We start from the raw sequence: 19,391 nt of genomic DNA, 5'->3' as shown, positions 1-19,391 counted from the left end.
AAAAACCGATTTTGAGAATACATACATATAGTTCAAAAAAATCAACAGCTAAAAGTTTCATATAAAGACTGAAAAATAAGTGAATTTCCTGCCATGACCCCTAGCTTCCCCTCCCAGAAGTATACTCTGCTACTATTTTTATTCATTCTTCTAAAGAAATTCTATGCATAATACAAGGATATACAAAAATGATAAGCTTGATACTATTACTATTAAAATTTATTGAATAGGTACCATGCATGCATTGTTCTAAGCTCTTAACATGTAAACACTCATTTAGTCATTACTATCACCATTTAATAGAAATGGAAACTTAGGCAGAGAGATGTGAATAAGGTCTTCAAGGTCCCACAGCTGATAAAGGACACAGTTTAGATGTGAACCCAGCCAGCATCCTACTTAGATCTACTAAACCTATACCAGCTCCGCAATAAATTCTTAAAAAAAAGTTAGCAAACTACTTATTGTTGTTCATTCAGCTTTTCTAATGTATGTATACATCTAGTTTTAAATTTTTAGTTAAAAATAATTTTTCAGGGGCGCCTTGGGTGGCACAACGGTTAAGCGTCTGCCTTCGGCTCAGGGCGTGATCCCGGCATTATGGGATCGAGCCCCACATCAGGCTCTTCTGCTATGAGCCTTTCTTCCTCCCCCATTCCCCCTGCTTGTGTTCCCTCTCTCGCTGGCTGTCTCTATCTCTGTCAAATAAATAAAATCTTTAAAAAAAAATAATTTTTCAACATTTATGACTATGATCTATGTGTACATATACTTTATTACAAGAAATAAGTTAATTGAAAATGTGATCCTTCTTTCACTTTTAGAGGAACCAGTATCAAAGATTTTTCATGTAAATAAGGAGAAAAAGACTTCCAATTATTTTGCCTTAAAAAACCCAGAGTTTAAATTTTGAAGCTATAATTATAAAAATATATTTTAAGTTCATATTAAAAATTTAAAGGCTTTAAGATGTGAAAATATAGAAAATACAGATTTCTTTTGCATAGAATTTAGAAATCCAGTTGGAAAAGTAAAATCATAGGTGTTTACTCCTGATACAAAATGCATTTTTCAAGTGCTCTTTTTCTCTGCACAGCTTTTCCTTTTCAGTGCCAGTGTCTTTAAAAACCTCCTAATCACCATTTTACCAAGGAAGGTGTGCAGGAAGCCAGGGTGGTCTGCCAGCACAGGGGAGAGCAGGGCTGGAACTGCAGCAGGGAGCAGGAGGCGGCCAGGGCCACATCCTGGGCACAACACCAGTTTGAAAGGATGGCTTCCAAAATTCCCTCATCTCAAGAATCCTATAATATTTAATTGTAATTAATGATATGAAGTTCAATACTGATTAAATGAAGTAATTTTTCATCATGTCCTATAATTTACAAAGGAAACAAACACTCAACCTTTCAACACATAATCTTTTACCACTTAAATACCTCACTTACCATTACTTTTGGTGCTCAAGTGTCCTTTAAACAGGCATGGTGGACCGTATCTGGGAAGGACAGAGGTTGCTCTGACTTTTAACAAAAAAATATAGATTAGGATAAATGAAACACAACTTGTACAAAAACAATAATATTGAATATTTTAAAATAATAAATATACCTTTGATTTTAACTATCAGAATTATTTAAAATCTTATTCAATCAGCAATGATACAACAAAAATTCTACTGCTGTAAAGATAAAAGGCTTTCTCTTTTAAGAAAATAAGTTGTTTTCAGAAAAGCTGTGCCCTGAGACTTCAATTTCACTGGATAAAATGAAAAATACCTCAATTATGTTATTTGATATATATTAATTTTATTCTGTACACACTGACCTACCAGATTTTTTAATGATTTGGAGATAGAGGAAACTGAGATTTTGAGTTAATACATATGTATGAACCATTTCAGTCAATCATAAGTAAGTCTGTTCTTAAAAATAATTTTAAGAAAGTAATCCTCTCACAAAATAGTTTAGTAAATTATAAATTATATAACGTAATGTTACTATGTATAAAATAAATATATAAAAATGTCAGAATCGGAACTTAAATTAAAAGATGTCTTAAGGTTCATCTCCTCCATCCCCTTGTTTGGATCTTTACTATCTCTTCTAAAGTCAATATCTCATCTTTCAGACCAGAGGGATTGTCAGGAAATTAGATATATACCTCATTACAAAATTAATTTCCCTCCCCCAAAAGTGGATTGTGTTTTGAGGGGTAACCTTCAAGATAAGAAGGCTGAGTTACAGAGTTTAATGGAATTTAACATGCAAAATATTAATAGTGTATCCTTAAGACACATTTTAAGAGGGTAAAATGGTCAGTCTGCTATCAGGTGGGCTGCTAAAAGCTAAAAAGGTGTAGAAGGAACACAAAGTCTGGATGAAATATGGATGATTAAAAACAGAGAGGTAACTAAAATCCAGGACCAGAGAACAAAGCCTTCTAGAACAGACTAAAAAATACTTGAGATCTATTATCTGAGAAGATCCTTCTCTATCACAGTCCAGAGAGCAGGAAGGAAAAAAATTAACTTATTATTTAGGACAAGAGAGGTCAAGGTGATATCATTTGAGTTAGTAATGATAGTCATGAAATTAGCATAGTTTGTTTCTACCAGGAAAGAAGGGGATCTGAGACCTAAACACACAAAAGCAAAATGACCAACAAAACCTCTCCAGCAAACCTTGTTTCTCCGGAGGAAAACAAAGTGTTTCACATTTTGCCTGCTCAGAATCCACTGACCCTTTATCTGGAAATAGGACCTCAACTTGCACTTGGAGAGCCACTCTTCCCTCACTTTTAGCCCAAGTAATTCAAGTAGAGCTTATCCCACTGTTCAGGGGTGGGCATATAATCCAAATCTGACCAGTTATGTTCAGTGAATCAGGAATAACTATGCGATCCAAGTCCAGTCAATGAGACACAATCCTGGGAATTTTACTGGAACTATTAGGAAAGAGATACTCTCTCTACTGGGCTGGAGCCCAGTGTAAAGACAGAAATAAGTCTGGCACTCCCAGTGGCCATCTTGTACCATACAGGGAACCTGTCTGAGAATGAAGCCTACAAAGAGAAACAGAAGAGAGAAAGATTCCTGGTAATTTCACTTGAGTCCCTAGATCTAATCAGGTTTGATGTTACTAGATGTTTCTTTACAGGAGCTAAAAATTCTCTAAACCAGTTTGAATTGGGTTTCTTCACTTGTAGTCAAAAGCTAATTTATTGAATACTAACTGTGCCAGGCAGGTACTGTTCTGAGCACTTGGTAGCTACAAATTCATTTAATCCTTACAACAATTTTATGAGATAGGTATTATCATTATCCCCACTTTATATGAAGCACAAAGAGGTAAGGCATGTACTTTGCTCAAGACTACACAAACAATTATGTGTAATACACTCAGATTTTGGATCTGAATCCAGGGGAACTTGATAAATATTGTATGTTTTGACTGTTCTTCCGACCAGCCATTTCTCCACCTCTCTTCCTTTCTTGAACCTCCCTATTCCCTGAGAAACAACGATATTGAAATTAGGCCAATTAGGGGTGCGTGGGTAGCACAGTCTTTAAGCATCTGCCTTCTGCTCAGGGTGTGATCCCGGCGTTCTGGGATCGAGTCCCACATCGGGCTCCTCCGCTGGGAGCCTGCTTCTTCCTCTCTCACTCCCCTGCTGCTGGCTGTCTCTCTGTCAAATAAATAAATAAAATCTTTAAAAAAAATATGAAATCAGGCCAATTAATAATCCTACAATGGCCTCTAAGTGTTCAAGTGAAAGGAACAGTTGCATGCATCTCATTTTAAATCAAGTTAGAAATGATTAAGCTTAGTGAGGAAGGCATGCTGACAGGTAAGACATGTCAAATCTAGGACTCTTGTGTCAAACACTTAGGCAAGTTATACATGCAAAGGAAAAGTTCTTGAAGGAAATTAAAAGTGCTATTCCAGGAAACACATAAGTGGTAAGAAAGTGAAATAGCCTTATTGTTGACATGTAGAAAGTTTTAGTGGTCTGGATAAAAGATTAAACCAGCTACAACATTCCCTTAAACCAAAGCCTAATCCTAAAAAACAAAAACAAAAACCGCAAAGCCTAATCCAGAGCATATATATCTATATATCCCCAATTCTCTTCATTTCTATGAAGGCTGAGAGAGGTAAGAAAGCTGCAGAAGAAAAGTCTGAAGCTAGCAGGGGTTGGTTCATGAGGCTTAAGGAAAAGAAGCCATCTCTACAACATAAAAGTATAAGGTGAAGCAGCAAGTTAACCAGAAGATATAGCTAAGATAATTAATAAAGGTGGCTACACTAACCATATTTGCAGTGTAGATGAAACAGCTTTACACTGGAAGAAGATGCCATCTGGGACTTTCATAGCCTCAGAGGNCATCTCTACAACATAAAAGTATAAGGTGAAGCAGCAAGTTAACCAGAAGATATAGCTAAGATAATTAATAAAAGTGGCTACACTAACCAGATTTGCAGTGTAGATGAAACAGCTTTACACTGGAAGAAGATGCCATCTGGGACTTTCATAGCCTCAGAGAAGTCAATGCCTGGGTTTAATGCTTCAAAGAACAGGCTGACTCTCGTTAGGGGCTAACGTGTAGCTGCTGACTTTAAGCTGGAGCCAATGCTCACTTACCATTTTGAAAATCCTAGGGCCCTGAAGAATTATGTTACATCTACTGCGCCAGGGCTCTATGAATGGAAAAATAATGCCCACGTGATGGCACATCTGTTTACAACACAGTCTAATGAATAGGTTATGGTGTTTTTTTGTTGTTTGTTTTGTTTTGTTTTGTGTCTCTGGGTGGGCTCAATGGGTATTTTAGGCTTACTGTTGAGGCCTACTGCTCAGAAAAAGATTCCTTTCAAAATATTACTGTTCATTGACAATGTACCTGGTCACCCAAGAGCTCTGATGGAGATGTACAATGAGATTAATGTCCTGTTTTCACGTCTGCTAACACAATATCCGTTCTGCAGCCCATGGGTCAAGGAGTAATTTCAACTTTCAAGTCTCATTATTTAAGAAATACATTTCATAAGGCTATAGCTGTCATTCCACTGATGGATCATGGCAAAGTATACTGAAAACCTTCTGGAAAGGATTCACCATTCTAGATGCCTTTAAGAATATTTGTGATTTGTAGGAAGAAGTCACAATACCAACATTAATATGAATTTGGGAGAAATTGATTCCAACCCTCATGGATGACTGAGGGGTTCAAGACTTCAGTGGAGGAAGTACCTGCAGATGTGCCAGAAATAACAAGAGAACTAGGATTAGAAGTACAACCTGGAGATGTGACTGAATTGCTGCAAACTCACAATAAAACTTGAACGGATGAGGAGTTGCTGCTTCTTTTTTTTTTCTTAAAGATTTTATTTATTCATTCGACAGAGAGAGAAAAACAGCCAGCGAGAGAGGGAACACAAGCAGGGGGAGTGGGAGAGGAAGAAGCAGGCTCCCAGCGGAGGAGCCCGATGCAGGGCTCGATCCCAGAACACCAGGATCACGCCCTGAGCCGAAGGCAGACGCTTAAGGACTGAGCCAACCAGGCGCCCCAGGAGTTGCTTCTTAAAGACAAGCAAAGAAAGTGGTTTCTTGAGTTGGAATCTATTCCTGGTAAAGATGCCATGAAGATCACTGAAACGACAACAAAGGATTTAGAATACTACATAAACTTAGCTGATAGAATTAACCCCAGTTTTGAAAGAAGCTCTCCTGTGGGTAAATGCTGTCAAACAGCATCACATGCTACAGAGAAACCACTCATGAAAGGAAGGGTCATGGTCAATCGATGCTGCAAACTTCAATGTTGTCTTCTCTTCTCCCCTCCCCTCTTCCCTCTCCTCCCCTCTCCTCTTTCCTCCCTTCTCCTCTTTCCTCTCCCCTCTCCTTTTCCTTTTTTTCTTCCCTTTCTTTTCTTTCTTTCTGATTTCATTTTTAAAAGTAATCTCTACACCCAGCGTGGGACTCAAACTCACACCCTGAGATCAAGAGTCACATGCTCCACTGACTGAGCATGACAAGCACCCCCAACATTGTTTCATTTTAAGAAGTTGTCACAGTCACCCCAATGGTCAGCAACCGTGACCCAGACCAGTCAACAGCCATCAACATTAATGCAAGACCCTCCACCAGCAAAAAGATTACTACTTGCTGAAAGCTCAGATAATGGTTAGCATTTTTTAGCAATAAAGCATTTTTAAATGAGGGCACGTACATTTTTTTTTAGACATAATGTTATTGCATACTTAATAGACTACAGTGTAGGGCAAACATAACTTTTATATACACTGGGAAACCAAAATATTCATTTGACTCACTTTATTGAGATATTTGCTTTATTGCAGAATGGATTCTGCATTATCTCTGACATATGCCAGTATACTTGAAATTTTACATACATCCTTTCCCATACTCCCACCTCTGCCATGGGATAGTAAGAAACAATGGCTTTAGGGTTGCACATTCCTCATCTGGAATATAAAGGCTGTTCTGCCACTTACTGTGACCTTGGCAAGTTATTTATGATCTCTTAGTTTATTTGCTGTGAAATGAGGATAATACCTATCAAGAGATAATTTGAGAATCATTTCTGGTACACAGCAAATGTAGCTTATGTTGCAAAATTTCTAAAAACCATAAAGGCATGCTGGTTTGCTTTTTCTGGGATTTAGGTTGATACAGTGTCAGAATATACAGTTTGCTCTCAATGGATAGTAATCTCCTATATTCAGAACAGCAATTATTTTGACCAATGATTACATAATAAAGGCACACTCATATTCAAAGCAAGACTTATTGCAAGGAACCACCTAGCAGCTTCGTTTAAAGATACTTTTAAAAGTGATAATTGGGAGGGAGAGGATCTGGAGATGACTTTATCTGGCTTGAGGCAAGAACTCTACTTGCTCAGAAAATATGAAAACGCAAATTATTTGGATTGAGCCAATTCACGGAGATTTAAAGCTATATGGCCCTAAGAGTTCCACCCTGATGTCCACTTGACCCAGAGAGTATTCAGCAAAGGGCAGGTGTACACACACAGCGATTATGGATTAGTCCTTTGCCACTAAAACTATAGCCAGTAACACTGTATCATTTGGAAGCTTATTAGAAATGCAAAATCTCAGCCCCCACCAGACTTACTGAATCATAATCTGCATTTTAACATGATTCCCAGGGGATTCCTACTCACATTAAAGTTAGAGAATCCCTGAGGTACTTGTTTTGTGGGGAGGGAGGTGGTTACAGAAGGAAGACCTTATATTTACTGATTACTTAAAATATGCCAGGAGTTAAATANTGACTTTAAGCTGGAGCCAATGCTCACTTACCATTTTGAAAATCCTAGGGCCCTGAAGAATTATGTTACATCTACTGCGCCAGGGCTCTATGAATGGAAAAATAATGCCCACGTGATGGCACATCTGTTTACAACACAGTCTAATGAATAGGTTATGGTGTTTTTTTGTTGTTTGTTTTGTTTTGTTTTGTGTCTCTGGGTGGGCTCAATGGGTATTTTAGGCTTACTGTTGAGGCCTACTGCTCAGAAAAAGATTCCTTTCAAAATATTACTGTTCATTGACAATGTACCTGGTCACCCAAGAGCTCTGATGGAGATGTACAATGAGATTAATGTCCTGTTTTCACGTCTGCTAACACAATATCCGTTCTGCAGCCCATGGGTCAAGGAGTAATTTCAACTTTCAAGTCTCATTATTTAAGAAATACATTTCATAAGGCTATAGCTGTCATTCCACTGATGGATCATGGCAAAGTATACTGAAAACCTTCTGGAAAGGATTCACCATTCTAGATGCCTTTAAGAATATTTGTGATTTGTAGGAAGAAGTCACAATACCAACATTAATATGAATTTGGGAGAAATTGATTCCAACCCTCATGGATGACTGAGGGGTTCAAGACTTCAGTGGAGGAAGTACCTGCAGATGTGCCAGAAATAACAAGAGAACTAGGATTAGAAGTACAACCTGGAGATGTGACTGAATTGCTGCAAACTCACAATAAAACTTGAACGGATGAGGAGTTGCTGCTTCTTTTTTTTTTCTTAAAGATTTTATTTATTCATTCGACAGAGAGAGAAAAACAGCCAGCGAGAGAGGGAACACAAGCAGGGGGAGTGGGAGAGGAAGAAGCAGGCTCCCAGCGGAGGAGCCCGATGCAGGGCTCGATCCCAGAACACCAGGATCACGCCCTGAGCCGAAGGCAGACGCTTAAGGACTGAGCCAACCAGGCGCCCCAGGAGTTGCTTCTTAAAGACAAGCAAAGAAAGTGGTTTCTTGAGTTGGAATCTATTCCTGGTAAAGATGCCATGAAGATCACTGAAACGACAACAAAGGATTTAGAATACTACATAAACTTAGCTGATAGAATTAACCCCAGTTTTGAAAGAAGCTCTCCTGTGGGTAAATGCTGTCAAACAGCATCACATGCTACAGAGAAACCACTCATGAAAGGAAGGGTCATGGTCAATCGATGCTGCAAACTTCAATGTTGTCTTCTCTTCTCCCCTCCCCTCTTCCCTCTCCTCCCCTCTCCTCTTTCCTCCCTTCTCCTCTTTCCTCTCCCCTCTCCTTTTCCTTTTTTTCTTCCCTTTCTTTTCTTTCTTTCTGATTTCATTTTTAAAAGTAATCTCTACACCCAGCGTGGGACTCAAACTCACACCCTGAGATCAAGAGTCACATGCTCCACTGACTGAGCATGACAAGCACCCCCAACATTGTTTCATTTTAAGAAGTTGTCACAGTCACCCCAATGGTCAGCAACCGTGACCCAGACCAGTCAACAGCCATCAACATTAATGCAAGACCCTCCACCAGCAAAAAGATTACTACTTGCTGAAAGCTCAGATAATGGTTAGCATTTTTTAGCAATAAAGCATTTTTAAATGAGGGCACGTACATTTTTTTTTAGACATAATGTTATTGCATACTTAATAAACTACAGTGTAGGGCAAACATAACTTTTATATACACTGGGAAACCAAAATATTCATTTGACTCACTTTATTGAGATATTTGCTTTATTGCAGAATGGATTCTGCATTATCTCTGACATATGCCAGTATACTTGAAATTTTACATACATCCTTTCCCATACTCCCACCTCTGCCATGGGATAGTAAGAAACAATGGCTTTAGGGTTGCACATTCCTCATCTGGAATATAAAGGCTGTTCTGCCACTTACTGTGACCTTGGCAAGTTATTTATGATCTCTTAGTTTATTTGCTGTGAAATGAGGATAATACCTATCAAGAGATAATTTGAGAATCATTTCTGGTACACAGCAAATGTAGCTTATGTTGCAAAATTTCTAAAAACCATAAAGGCATGCTGGTTTGCTTTTTCTGGGATTTAGGTTGATACAGTGTCAGAATATACAGTTTGCTCTCAATGGATAGTAATCTCCTATATTCAGAACAGCAATTATTTTGACCAATGATTACATAATAAAGGCACACTCATATTCAAAGCAAGACTTATTGCAAGGAACCACCTAGCAGCTTCGTTTAAAGATACTTTTAAAAGTGATAATTGGGAGGGAGAGGATCTGGAGATGACTTTATCTGGCTTGAGGCAAGAACTCTACTTGCTCAGAAAATATGAAAACGCAAATTATTTGGATTGAGCCAATTCACGGAGATTTAAAGTTATATGGCCCTAAGAGTTCCACCCTGATGTCCACTTGACCCAGAGAGTATTCAGCAAAGGGCAGGTGTACACACACAGCGATTATGGATTAGTCCTTTGCCACTAAAACTATAGCCAGTAACACTGTATCCTTTGGAAGCTTATTAGAAATGCAAAATCTCAGCCCCCACCAGACTTACTGAATCATAATCTGCATTTTAACATGATTCCCAGGGGATTCCTATTCACATTAAAGTTAGAGAATCCCTGAGGTACTTGTTTTGTGGGGAGGGAGGTGGTTACAGAAGGAAGACCTTATATATACTGATTACTTAAAATATGCCAGGAGTTAAATATTATCTGCATTTGATTTTCAAGAACTCTGACATGGATGTTTTACTGCCACATTCCAGAGATGAGGAAATTGGGTGTCGCCCTCGAGGAGAGCAGGGGGGCTTGATCTGGGGCTCTGGGAGGTCTGACTCCAAAGACCAAATTTAGTTCCTCTGCCTCGGAGTCACCAAGGTACGAAAGGCTGCATGCCCCCGAGTTCAGGCGACCAGGGTTCTAGCTGTCAGGGCCACAAATTCTGAGCAAGGAGGGCCCCTGTTGTGCGCGAGGTAACACCTAGGTCAACAGTGGCGACTGAACAGGGCTACCCGCGCACCCGCGACCCGCATCCCGGAGCCCAGGCCCGGAGCGAGGGCCGGCGCGAGGCGGCCGTCGCCGCGAGAGCTCCTTTTACCTCTCCGGCTGCCATCCATGCTTAGTTTCTCTTGCAGCCGCCGTGGGGACACGTTGGGTCCCCTTCGGTCCTTCCCCGGGCCGGGCCAGGCCCCGCAGCAGAGGATTGGCGCGCGGGAGCCGGCGCGGGGCCGCAGCTGCTGGAGACCGTCGCCAGGCCCGTTGCTAAGTGCCGGGGCCAAGGCGCTGGGATTGTGACGTCACGACGCAGGGACGTGCTCTTCCGGAGCCCCGCCCCCGGGGGGTACCCGGAGGGATGGGGGGAGCAGTTGAGGATGGGGGCCCTGGGCGGGGAAAATATCCCGAACGTCTGTCTGGCTCCGGGATCCTGCCAGTCGTCCACAGAGCGGCCTCCTGTCAGGAGCCAAGTCACCAGCACCTGGCAGGTCTTGTCCCTTGCGGGAAGAGCAGGAGACAAGGTGGCCTCGTCTGGCATCCACGTCCCCTGGGTCCCAGAAAAAAAATCAAACGCCAATGTTGGTTGAGGTCAGGGTAACATTTAACCAGGTCCAAATAGTTAAATTTCAAAGCAGTGCGTGAACATTTGGATGAGTGAAAATCCTGGGGATGAAAAAATCTATATATTTACATCTTGATTTTTAACCTCAATAATCAGTTTGCATTTCCTTTCTGCTTACTGAGCTCTACTCCTCTTGTCTCCCTACCCCGGGCATTTTCATCTTAAGGCTCCAATCTGGTTGTTTTTTACGCTGGAAGAGAGTTGCAATATGAACAAGGTGTTGACTGGTGTGGGGCTTTCTACAATTTATTCAGTTTTGAAGCAGTTACCTACCTACCTTTGGATCCTTGGAAATAAGATCAGAATAGGGCAGGTAGCATTCTGTAATGTAGCAGTCGCTTCTCATCAGTGGCACCACTGACATTTTGGGCTGGCTGCATAATTCTTTGTTGTGGGAGGTGCCCTGTACATAGTAAAAGATGTTTAGCAGCACCCATGGCCTCTACCCACTAGATGACAGAAGTAACATCCCCCACCTCTGGTTGTGACAAAAATGTTTCCAGATATTGCCAGATTTCCTGGGAGAGGAGCAAAATTGCACCCCCTTTGAGAACCACTACCGTGATGAAAAAATACTGGCTTTGGAGTCAGATATGTGGAACTTTTCTGCCACTTGCCAGCTTGATCCTTGTTTGGAAATCTCTCTGAGCCTCAGGCTCTTTTCTAAAATGTAAATGATGCTACTGGCATTGTAGTTGCAAGGATTAATATGTACACTGCCTGGAAAACAAAACGAGGTTTTCAACAAATAATAGTTTTTCTCTCTTCTAAGGAAAAACTGGGATGTCAGAAAAATTCAGATATAAGGGAATAAGTCAGGAATCCTATGACAAGGAAAGGGGAATAAGCCTGAAATTCAGTAACACCCGAACTCCTGGTTCTCTAAGACTAGGGAAAGGAGAAAGACTAAAAATTTGAGGAACGTGTAAGTATGTGTGATGGCTCTGTGGCCCCAACAACAAAAGTCATTTAGAAGGATATAGGGGCAGAGAGTCAGATGTTACCCAGAGAATGAAAACTCTCTTGTCTTCTTATTCACTGATGCTTGAAATCCCTATCTAAGAACATGAAGCCTTTTATTCCACTACTAGCATCTGGAAAATACCTTGCATATAATAGGCCTCCAGTAAGCATTTGTTAAATTGAATTAGAGCAAAAGCTTCAAGGGCAAGCACCCCTGGGAGAGGTAACACAGTGACTTGATTCACACAAAGGTGATGCTAGGTCCTCTTCTGAAAGTAAATTTTAGGATGAAAAGTAGATATTGCTTTGGAATAGGAAAGAATCTCCAAGACTGGGAGAGTGTTCTGGAGACAACATTGCTTGGTATCCAATTTCAGCAGAAGCCATTTCATCTCATTATTTAAGTATTTTGTTCCAATTCTTTAAGAATTTATTTTTTCTCTCCAATTTTAGCAGTGAACATATTATCATAAGTTCAATTTGATTTGTCCTTGGCTTTCACTCGGTGTGTATAAACAAAATAGTGACAATCCTTTCTGGTTGCTATTCCCAGGAGGCAATCGTGATCATAGGCAGATGTATGCAGCCAGTATGGGCTTATAGTAGAGTTAGTTCCCAGAAACACCCTTCCACTGGGGGGAGGGAATCACTACCAGGTGCAATAGACTTGGAGACTTGGCATTCCTAAAGACCTTTTGTTGTATATTTAAATATGAATTTCATATTAACAAATTATTCCAATGGGGTATTTTTTATTGATATCTAGAAATTTATATATTCTAGAAGGAAAATCTTTTTTCTTCCCTAGTGAATGGGCATGCTTACTTTTATTATTGGGTTTCCCTTTTTGTCTTAGCTGACAGGAAGCTTGAAACTAAGATTTATGCTCAGTTGCAATAATTATTCATAGCCTATTTTTCTATTTATCTCTAATTCCCTTTATTAGGCAGGTGACTTTTTTTAATGGCTCAATTAAACCTATATTTTATTGGGGGAGTTCTAAACCCTTTGGTACTAGAAATATGAATAAAATAAACTATATATCATATATACCATAATATATACTTTAATACATTTAATATATAGTGTATTTATTGCATTTTATTTTACATTAAAAATGTATATTATTATTTATCCATTTAATCTATATATTTATAGATAACCCTTAGTTTCATAATTCAGGGGATTCCTGGAACTCCTGTTTGTCTGTTGGGACATGCTTAACACCACAGTGAAAATTATCCAATAAATGCAATAAAAACAGCAAGATGTAAAAGCCCAAGATAATCTTTTTCCATTCATTGGGTTCTTATGAACATATTTTAATCCCTAAAGTCCCTGAAGGACAAAAACAGATATTTAGGGAAAAAAATTTTTTTAAATAAATAAATAAAAGGGCAGAGTAAGAGAAGTAGAATTACACGATGGGTGTGCATTTTGTGTTGACTTCAGTTTCAAAACAAAATCCATTAGGTTCTGGTGACTGAAAAGCACTTGAGACCTATTGAGCTATTGACTATCTCTTAGTCATTCTCCAGTCAAAATACTGTAGCTATTGATTCATCTAATACCAAAAGAGAAAACAGAATTTGCAGCTTGGAGGTATTATCCTGTTACCAAGTAATGGATTAATTTTTTGTTTGTCACTAGAGGGGGCTTTAAGAAAATTTTAAGCTGCATCCCTGTTAGGAAAGCAGCCAAGCTGAGATAATATTAACTTATAAATCTTACTCAAGGATTATAAGGTATAACGGAAAAACTTTTTTTTTTTTTTGAGAGATTGAGCACAAGCAGGGAGGGGAGGCAGGGGGAGAGAGAGAGAGAGAATCTTAAGCCAGCTCCACACCTAGCTTGGAGCCTAATGTGGGGCTCAATCTCACAACCCTGAGATCATGACCTGAGCCGAAATCAAGAGTTGGGCACTCAACTGACTGAGCCACCTACATGCCCCCTGGAAAACACTTTTAAAAGTGACTCTCAGGTAGAGCTTTCCCAATTATAGTTAGTGACATGCACGCTGAGTTCTTTTTTGAGCACAAGGAAAAATGATTGTGTTACCTAAAGGTCCTTAATGGATAAAAAAAATCATCATCAACCTAGAATTGGTTTTTCTTAATTTTATTGTCAAAGCAGGGGAGAATGGAATGACCATAATTCTCTATAAAGCAATATGTGCCTCACAGACGAAAGAGAGCGATAACAGGATATACTGACCCCAAATGACCACTCAGAGCTCTAGTAAGGAATATAACTCCGATATCTGAGTGCAGACATACTCTTGTACACAGGAAGTGATCACTCCCAGAACTATAATGCCACATGGAGTTTGCCCTGCATTTCACGTGTTCCATTCCACACCTCATCTTCATTTTTCCTATAGGTGAGAAGAGCACAGAATTATGGCTCTGTAGGCAGCTTAGCTGGTACTCGTTACGAACAAAGGAGTCACTCATATACTGTGGCCCTTAAGTGAAGGCTGCTAGAACTGCCGATATGAGGCCCACTGACACCTGTCACAGTCCTTTACGGCTCCAGCTTCTTTCCAGCTGTGTTCTTTAAATCTTCTCGTCCAATTAAGAGAACAAGTCTCTGTGAACAGAATTTAATCATTCAGTGGTTACTAGGTAACCTGTCACCAAAGCCCAGGAAGAGCATTTTATCTGTTCTTCACTGCCAATCAGTTGCCGCAATACATCAGGGGCAATGCTCAACCGAGAGGTTTGATAATCTCCTCTTAAGGTGTTCTCTGTTTACAGGTGGCTTCACCATTAAAAACAAAGCAAAACAAAAAAAACATAACCAAGTTGTTAATCTCTCTTGGTAATATTTATTTTGCTTAGAAAAGTAGAGTTTGGAGTTTTAAAAATTAATGGATTTCTGGGACGTTTTAATGAAGCTCTTACAAGTACATCTATGATTCACAAACTGCCCCGCACAAATCAATTAAAACAACAACAACAACAATTGGGTTTTGTAAGCCACCANGAATCTTAAGCCAGCTCCACACCTAGCTTGGAGCCTAATGTGGGGCTCAATCTCACAACCCTGAGATCATGACCTGAGCCGAAATCAAGAGTTGGGCACTCAACTGACTGAGCCACCTACATGCCCCCTGGAAAACACTTTTAAAAGTGACTCTCAGGTAGAGCTTTCCCAATTATAGTTAGTGACATGCACGCTGAGTTCTTTTTTGAGCACAAGGAAAAATGATTGTGTTACCTAAAGGTCCTTAATGGATAAAAAAAATCATCATCAACCTAGAATTGGTTTTTCTTAATTTTATTGTCAAAGCAGGGGAGAATGGAATGACCATAATTCTCTATAAAGCAATATGTGCCTCACAGACGAAAGAGAGCGATAACAGGATATACTGACCCCAAATGACCACTCAGAGCTCTAGTAAGGAATATAACTCCGATATCTGAGTGCAGACATACTCTTGTACACAGGAAGTGATCACTCCCAGAACTATAATGCCACATGGAGTTTGCCCTGCATTTCACGTGTTCCATTCCACACCTCATCTTCATTTTTCCTATAGGTGAGAAGAGCACAGAATTATGGCTCTGTAGGCAGCTTAGCTGGTACTCGTTACGAACAAAGGAGTCACTCATATACTGTGGCCCTTAAGTGAAGGCTGCTAGAACTGCCGATATGAGGCCCACTGACACCTGTCACAGTCCTTCACGGCTCCAGCTTCTTTCCAGCTGTGTTCTTTAAATCTTCTCGTCCAATTAAGAGAACAAGTCTCTGTGAACAGAATTTAATCATTCTGTGGTTACTAGGTAACCTGTCACCAAAGCCCAGGAAGAGCATTTTATCTGTTCTTCACTGCCAATCAGTTGCCACAATACATCAGGGGCAATGCTCAGCCGAGAGGTTTGATAATCTCCTCCTAAGGTGTTCTCTGTTTACAGGTGGCTTCACCATTAAAAACAAAGCAAAACAAAAAAAAATAACCAAGTTGTTAATCTCTCTTGGTAATATTTATTTTGCTTAGAAAAGTAGAGTTTGGAGTTTTAAAAATTAATGGATTTCTGGGACGTTGTAATGAAGCTCTTACAAGTACATCTATGATTCACAAACTGCCCCGCACAAATCAATTAAAACAACAACAACAACAATTGGGTTTTGTAAGCCACCAGTGAAAACCATCCTTTATTGATGCCCTATCTAATTTTCCTTAGGGATTCAATCTCCTCTCCAAGGCGTCCTTTAGGACTTTGTCTTTTAGGATATCTGCCTTCAATAGATTCCTCAAACACTTTAAATTATTAGGCTGAATGACACAAAATTGCTCTTTTATAAATCAAAAGCAGTCAAATACAGATAATACCATTTTTTTGTAGTTTTATGGTTTTGTTAGCACACAACCTGCACATAAGCCGTCTATTCATTTTCTTCACTGCACAACCTGGCGTTGGGATTGGCGACTCTGATGGCCAACTGGGCTGCTCTTTTTGCCGTGGCTTTGTGGTTCTTGGAGGTGACACTGTGAACAGTCTCTGCACGGTGAGATTTGTTGCACATGGGCAGCACTGCAAGCTCCTCGATGTTGTGGACAAGAATCTTCCGGAAGCCCCTGGGCAGCATGGGCTTTGTTTCCTCGCTGCTCCCGTAACTGATGCCGGGCATCAAGATCTGGCCCGTGAATCTTCTGCTCACCCTATTGTCAATGCCTCCGGGTTTCCGCCAGTTGCGCTTACTTTTGACACATTGGTCTGTCTGGTCCCGGATGAAACTCTCGGTCCTCTTTTTACCGATCCTGGGCTTCCCTAGAGGTCCGAGGCTGAGTAGGCGATGGCTGCCACCCTCTGCAGGCAGCATCGAAGAAGAGAGAGGGCCATTTGATTTGACTTAATAACTTAAAATGTTTGAGAGCACCATTGGAAACTTAGATGCAGATTTCGACTTCATTAATTATTTCTTTAGGGTATTTGAGCAAGTAGGCTTAGACAAGAAGGGTAGGGGGTTTCCTGACCCCCTCACATGTGCTCAATGTCTGACTTGACTTGGCTCAGATACGAGGTTTCTCTTACCCTCTTTGAGTCCTTCCATTTCCTTGCCTGCGAGCAATTATTCAGTGCTCATTGTGTTTTGTGTTTTTAAACAAAATCTAAATTGACCAACAGTATGAAAATGTGTTATGAAAATAGCTTCTTGTCATGTAACATTAAATGTCCACAGAAGTATATACCCACGGGCAACCTCAGACTAAAGAGAAACACTGTGAGTCAAGAAGTAAATTCAGGAGGCATTACTCACAGTGAGGACACAGTCTAGAAACTTTGGTTGTGCTCTGGGCATAGAAAGACTTTCTCTGTGTCATTTATAACATGTGGAACAGATGCTTACGTATGATAAACAGACAAATAAGATAGAGTGAGTGATTCTCCAAGCCTCCTTAATTTACTTTTTAAATTGGGCTAGCAGTGAACAAATATTTCTCCTTACATGCCAGAAAATTTGGGGGCTAGAAGGATGCCAGTGATCCCTAAACCAAAGCCCTCATCTTGCTGAAAAGACTACTGGAGCACAGAGAAGATAAATAATTAGCTCCCACAACTCAGCTTTATGACCCTTGATTTAATGCTCATTCCTCTAAATCAGGAAATAGACAGCTAGACAATTATCTCAGTGACATTTCATTATGCCTGTTTGCACTTTTATGCATGTGCTACCTCAAATAATGGAAAAATTATTTTCATGTGCAAGCATGGACATATAAAATGGAAAGGGTAAATGAGACTTTGCTTAAATCCTTTTTCCTAGGCAAACCTGTGTCTAAGTGTCTAAGGTAAATGTATGCATATTTTAAAGTCATATTTTTTTCCCTAAAAGACCAACATATATTATTCTTCCAAAATGAAATAGGGCTCAGTTGAGCCCGGTTTTCCTCCCACCCTGAAGATGATTACTTTACCATAACCCAGAGAGACAGTCACTGACATTGAGTTTAGGAACATTCTACACTGGAGATTATTTCTGAGAAGGGGCAGCTTCTCTTTTTCACAGATGGCAGAAAAGAACAACATTAATAACATCCTGTAAACTAAAAACTGTCATCTGTTACTTCAACCATTAATTTATTAATGAGTTATTCCAACTCATCGATGAGCACCTGTTCTGTACAAGACCCATGACTCTTCAGCTCATATTTCCCTTTCATTTATTTATTTAATTTTATTTATTTTTTAAAAGATTTTATTCATTTGAGAGAGAGAGTGCATGCACACGAAGGAGGGGAGGGCAGAGAGAGGGGGCGAGGCAGACTCCCCACTGAGCAGGAAGTCCAATGTGGGGCTCGATTCCAGGACCCGGGGATCACGACCTGAGCCAAAGGCAGACGCCCAACTGACTGAGCCACCCAGGGGCCCCATTACATTTCTCTTTAGATTCTACAGAACACAACCATATTTCCTCTGGTTCATTTACAGTGATCCTGGAAGCTGTGCATTTACAGAGATATTGTAAATTGTCAGGTAGCATGGAATAGCCCTTAAGTGTGTGTTGGAATCTACTTACTTTTGAATCCTGGCTTTGTTGTTTCCTGACTGTGGGACCTTAACCAAGGACCCCATTTCTTTGAGTGTTAGATATCATATCTTAATAATAGTGTCTATGTGATTGTTGTAAGAATGATCAGAGGCAATATGAATAAATAGCTTACCTCAGTGCCTGCCTGGCTGCCATAGTTTGGGTTCCCCAGAAGCAGACCCTGGAACGAGGATTCGAGTGCAAGTTGTTTATTTAGGAGGTCATCCCAGTAAACACCAGTAGGCAGTACGTAAGTGAGACAGAGAAGGAAAGGAAGCTTTTGTAAAGGGTTTTATCAAGTAGGGTGCACCTGGAGCTCAGTCCATCCAGGGAACACTGGAAAAAGAACACGGTGGAGTTACCGTGAGTGTGGGGAGCTGGGGTATTTATCCACCACCTACCATCAGACTGTGTCTAAGGGCCGCCAGGGATGGGTAGCTAATTCCCAATGGGCAGGTAAAGTGGACTTCAGTGTTGAGAGAAAGTTCTAGGCAATAAGGTGCAGGGGCTCAGTGTTGGAGCTGTGATTGGCATGCAAGAAAGTGGCATTGACAGGGTCTACGTCCTGGAGATGGTAGCCATTCAACACACATTTACTCTTTGTATTTTTAAATGTTATTATCATTAAGTGACCTTTTAGGTTCTTTTCAAATTGCATACACTTGGCACAGAGAAGGTGTTTGTTGTGAATACCTGTTATTTTTGTCTACTCAGCATCCTCTCCCTTGTCTTCCTGTGGGAAACACATCCCTTGTCCTTTGGGTGATATTCTCCATCTTCCCTCCTTCCCAGTCCCCTCTCTTCTCCTGCCCCTCCTTTATCACAGGAGGGGGGACTGTGACTCGGGCCTGGCCAGAATGTGTCCAGCCAGCTGGCTATGGGGATTGATTCAAAGATGAGCACAGAAACCTAGTCAGCATCCCACCCTATCAGCGTCCTCATTGGGACCTAGCTGCTAGGGTTA

General features: G+C 40.4%; 2 protein-coding genes across 5 annotated transcripts in view; both read right to left on the bottom strand.

The window, feature by feature from the left end:
* SPATA7 (spermatogenesis associated 7) overlaps nucleotides 1-10,584 on the bottom strand; it is a 37,504-nt gene extending 26,920 nt beyond the window's left edge. For all 4 annotated transcript variants that reach the window (XM_011225844.3, XM_002919928.4, XM_011225846.3 and 1 more), the window contains exons 1-2: nucleotides 10,409-10,584; nucleotides 1,446-1,520 (exon numbers count right to left, since the gene is read on the bottom strand). In XM_011225844.3, the coding sequence (XP_011224146.1) occupies nucleotides 1,446-1,520; nucleotides 10,409-10,427 (94 nt within the window). In that variant the 5' untranslated portion in view covers nucleotides 10,428-10,584. The remainder of the gene's footprint in view (nucleotides 1-1,445; nucleotides 1,521-10,408) is intronic.
* A 5,695-nt stretch (nucleotides 10,585-16,279) lies between these two features.
* On the bottom strand, nucleotides 16,280-16,717 carry LOC100472861 (60S ribosomal protein L32-like). The gene has a single exon (XM_034643051.1). It carries the CDS (start codon nucleotides 16,715-16,717, stop codon nucleotides 16,280-16,282), a length of 438 nt encoding a protein of 145 aa, XP_034498942.1.
* Between the last annotated feature and the right edge of the window lie 2,674 nt (nucleotides 16,718-19,391).

The sequence above is a fragment of the Ailuropoda melanoleuca genome, chromosome 14 (assembly GCF_002007445.2).
Source record: "Ailuropoda melanoleuca isolate Jingjing chromosome 14, ASM200744v2, whole genome shotgun sequence".
Lineage (NCBI taxonomy): Eukaryota > Metazoa > Chordata > Mammalia > Carnivora > Ursidae > Ailuropoda > Ailuropoda melanoleuca.
Note: the sequence above shows the minus strand (reverse complement) of the source record. Positions and strands in the feature narration are given on the sequence as shown.

What these genes read in the sequence shown, in the direction of transcription:
- LOC100472861 (XM_034643051.1), bottom strand. Translation starts at nt 16,717, where the DNA reads ATGCTGCCTGCAGAGGGTGGCAGCCATCGCCTACTCAGCCTCGGACCT.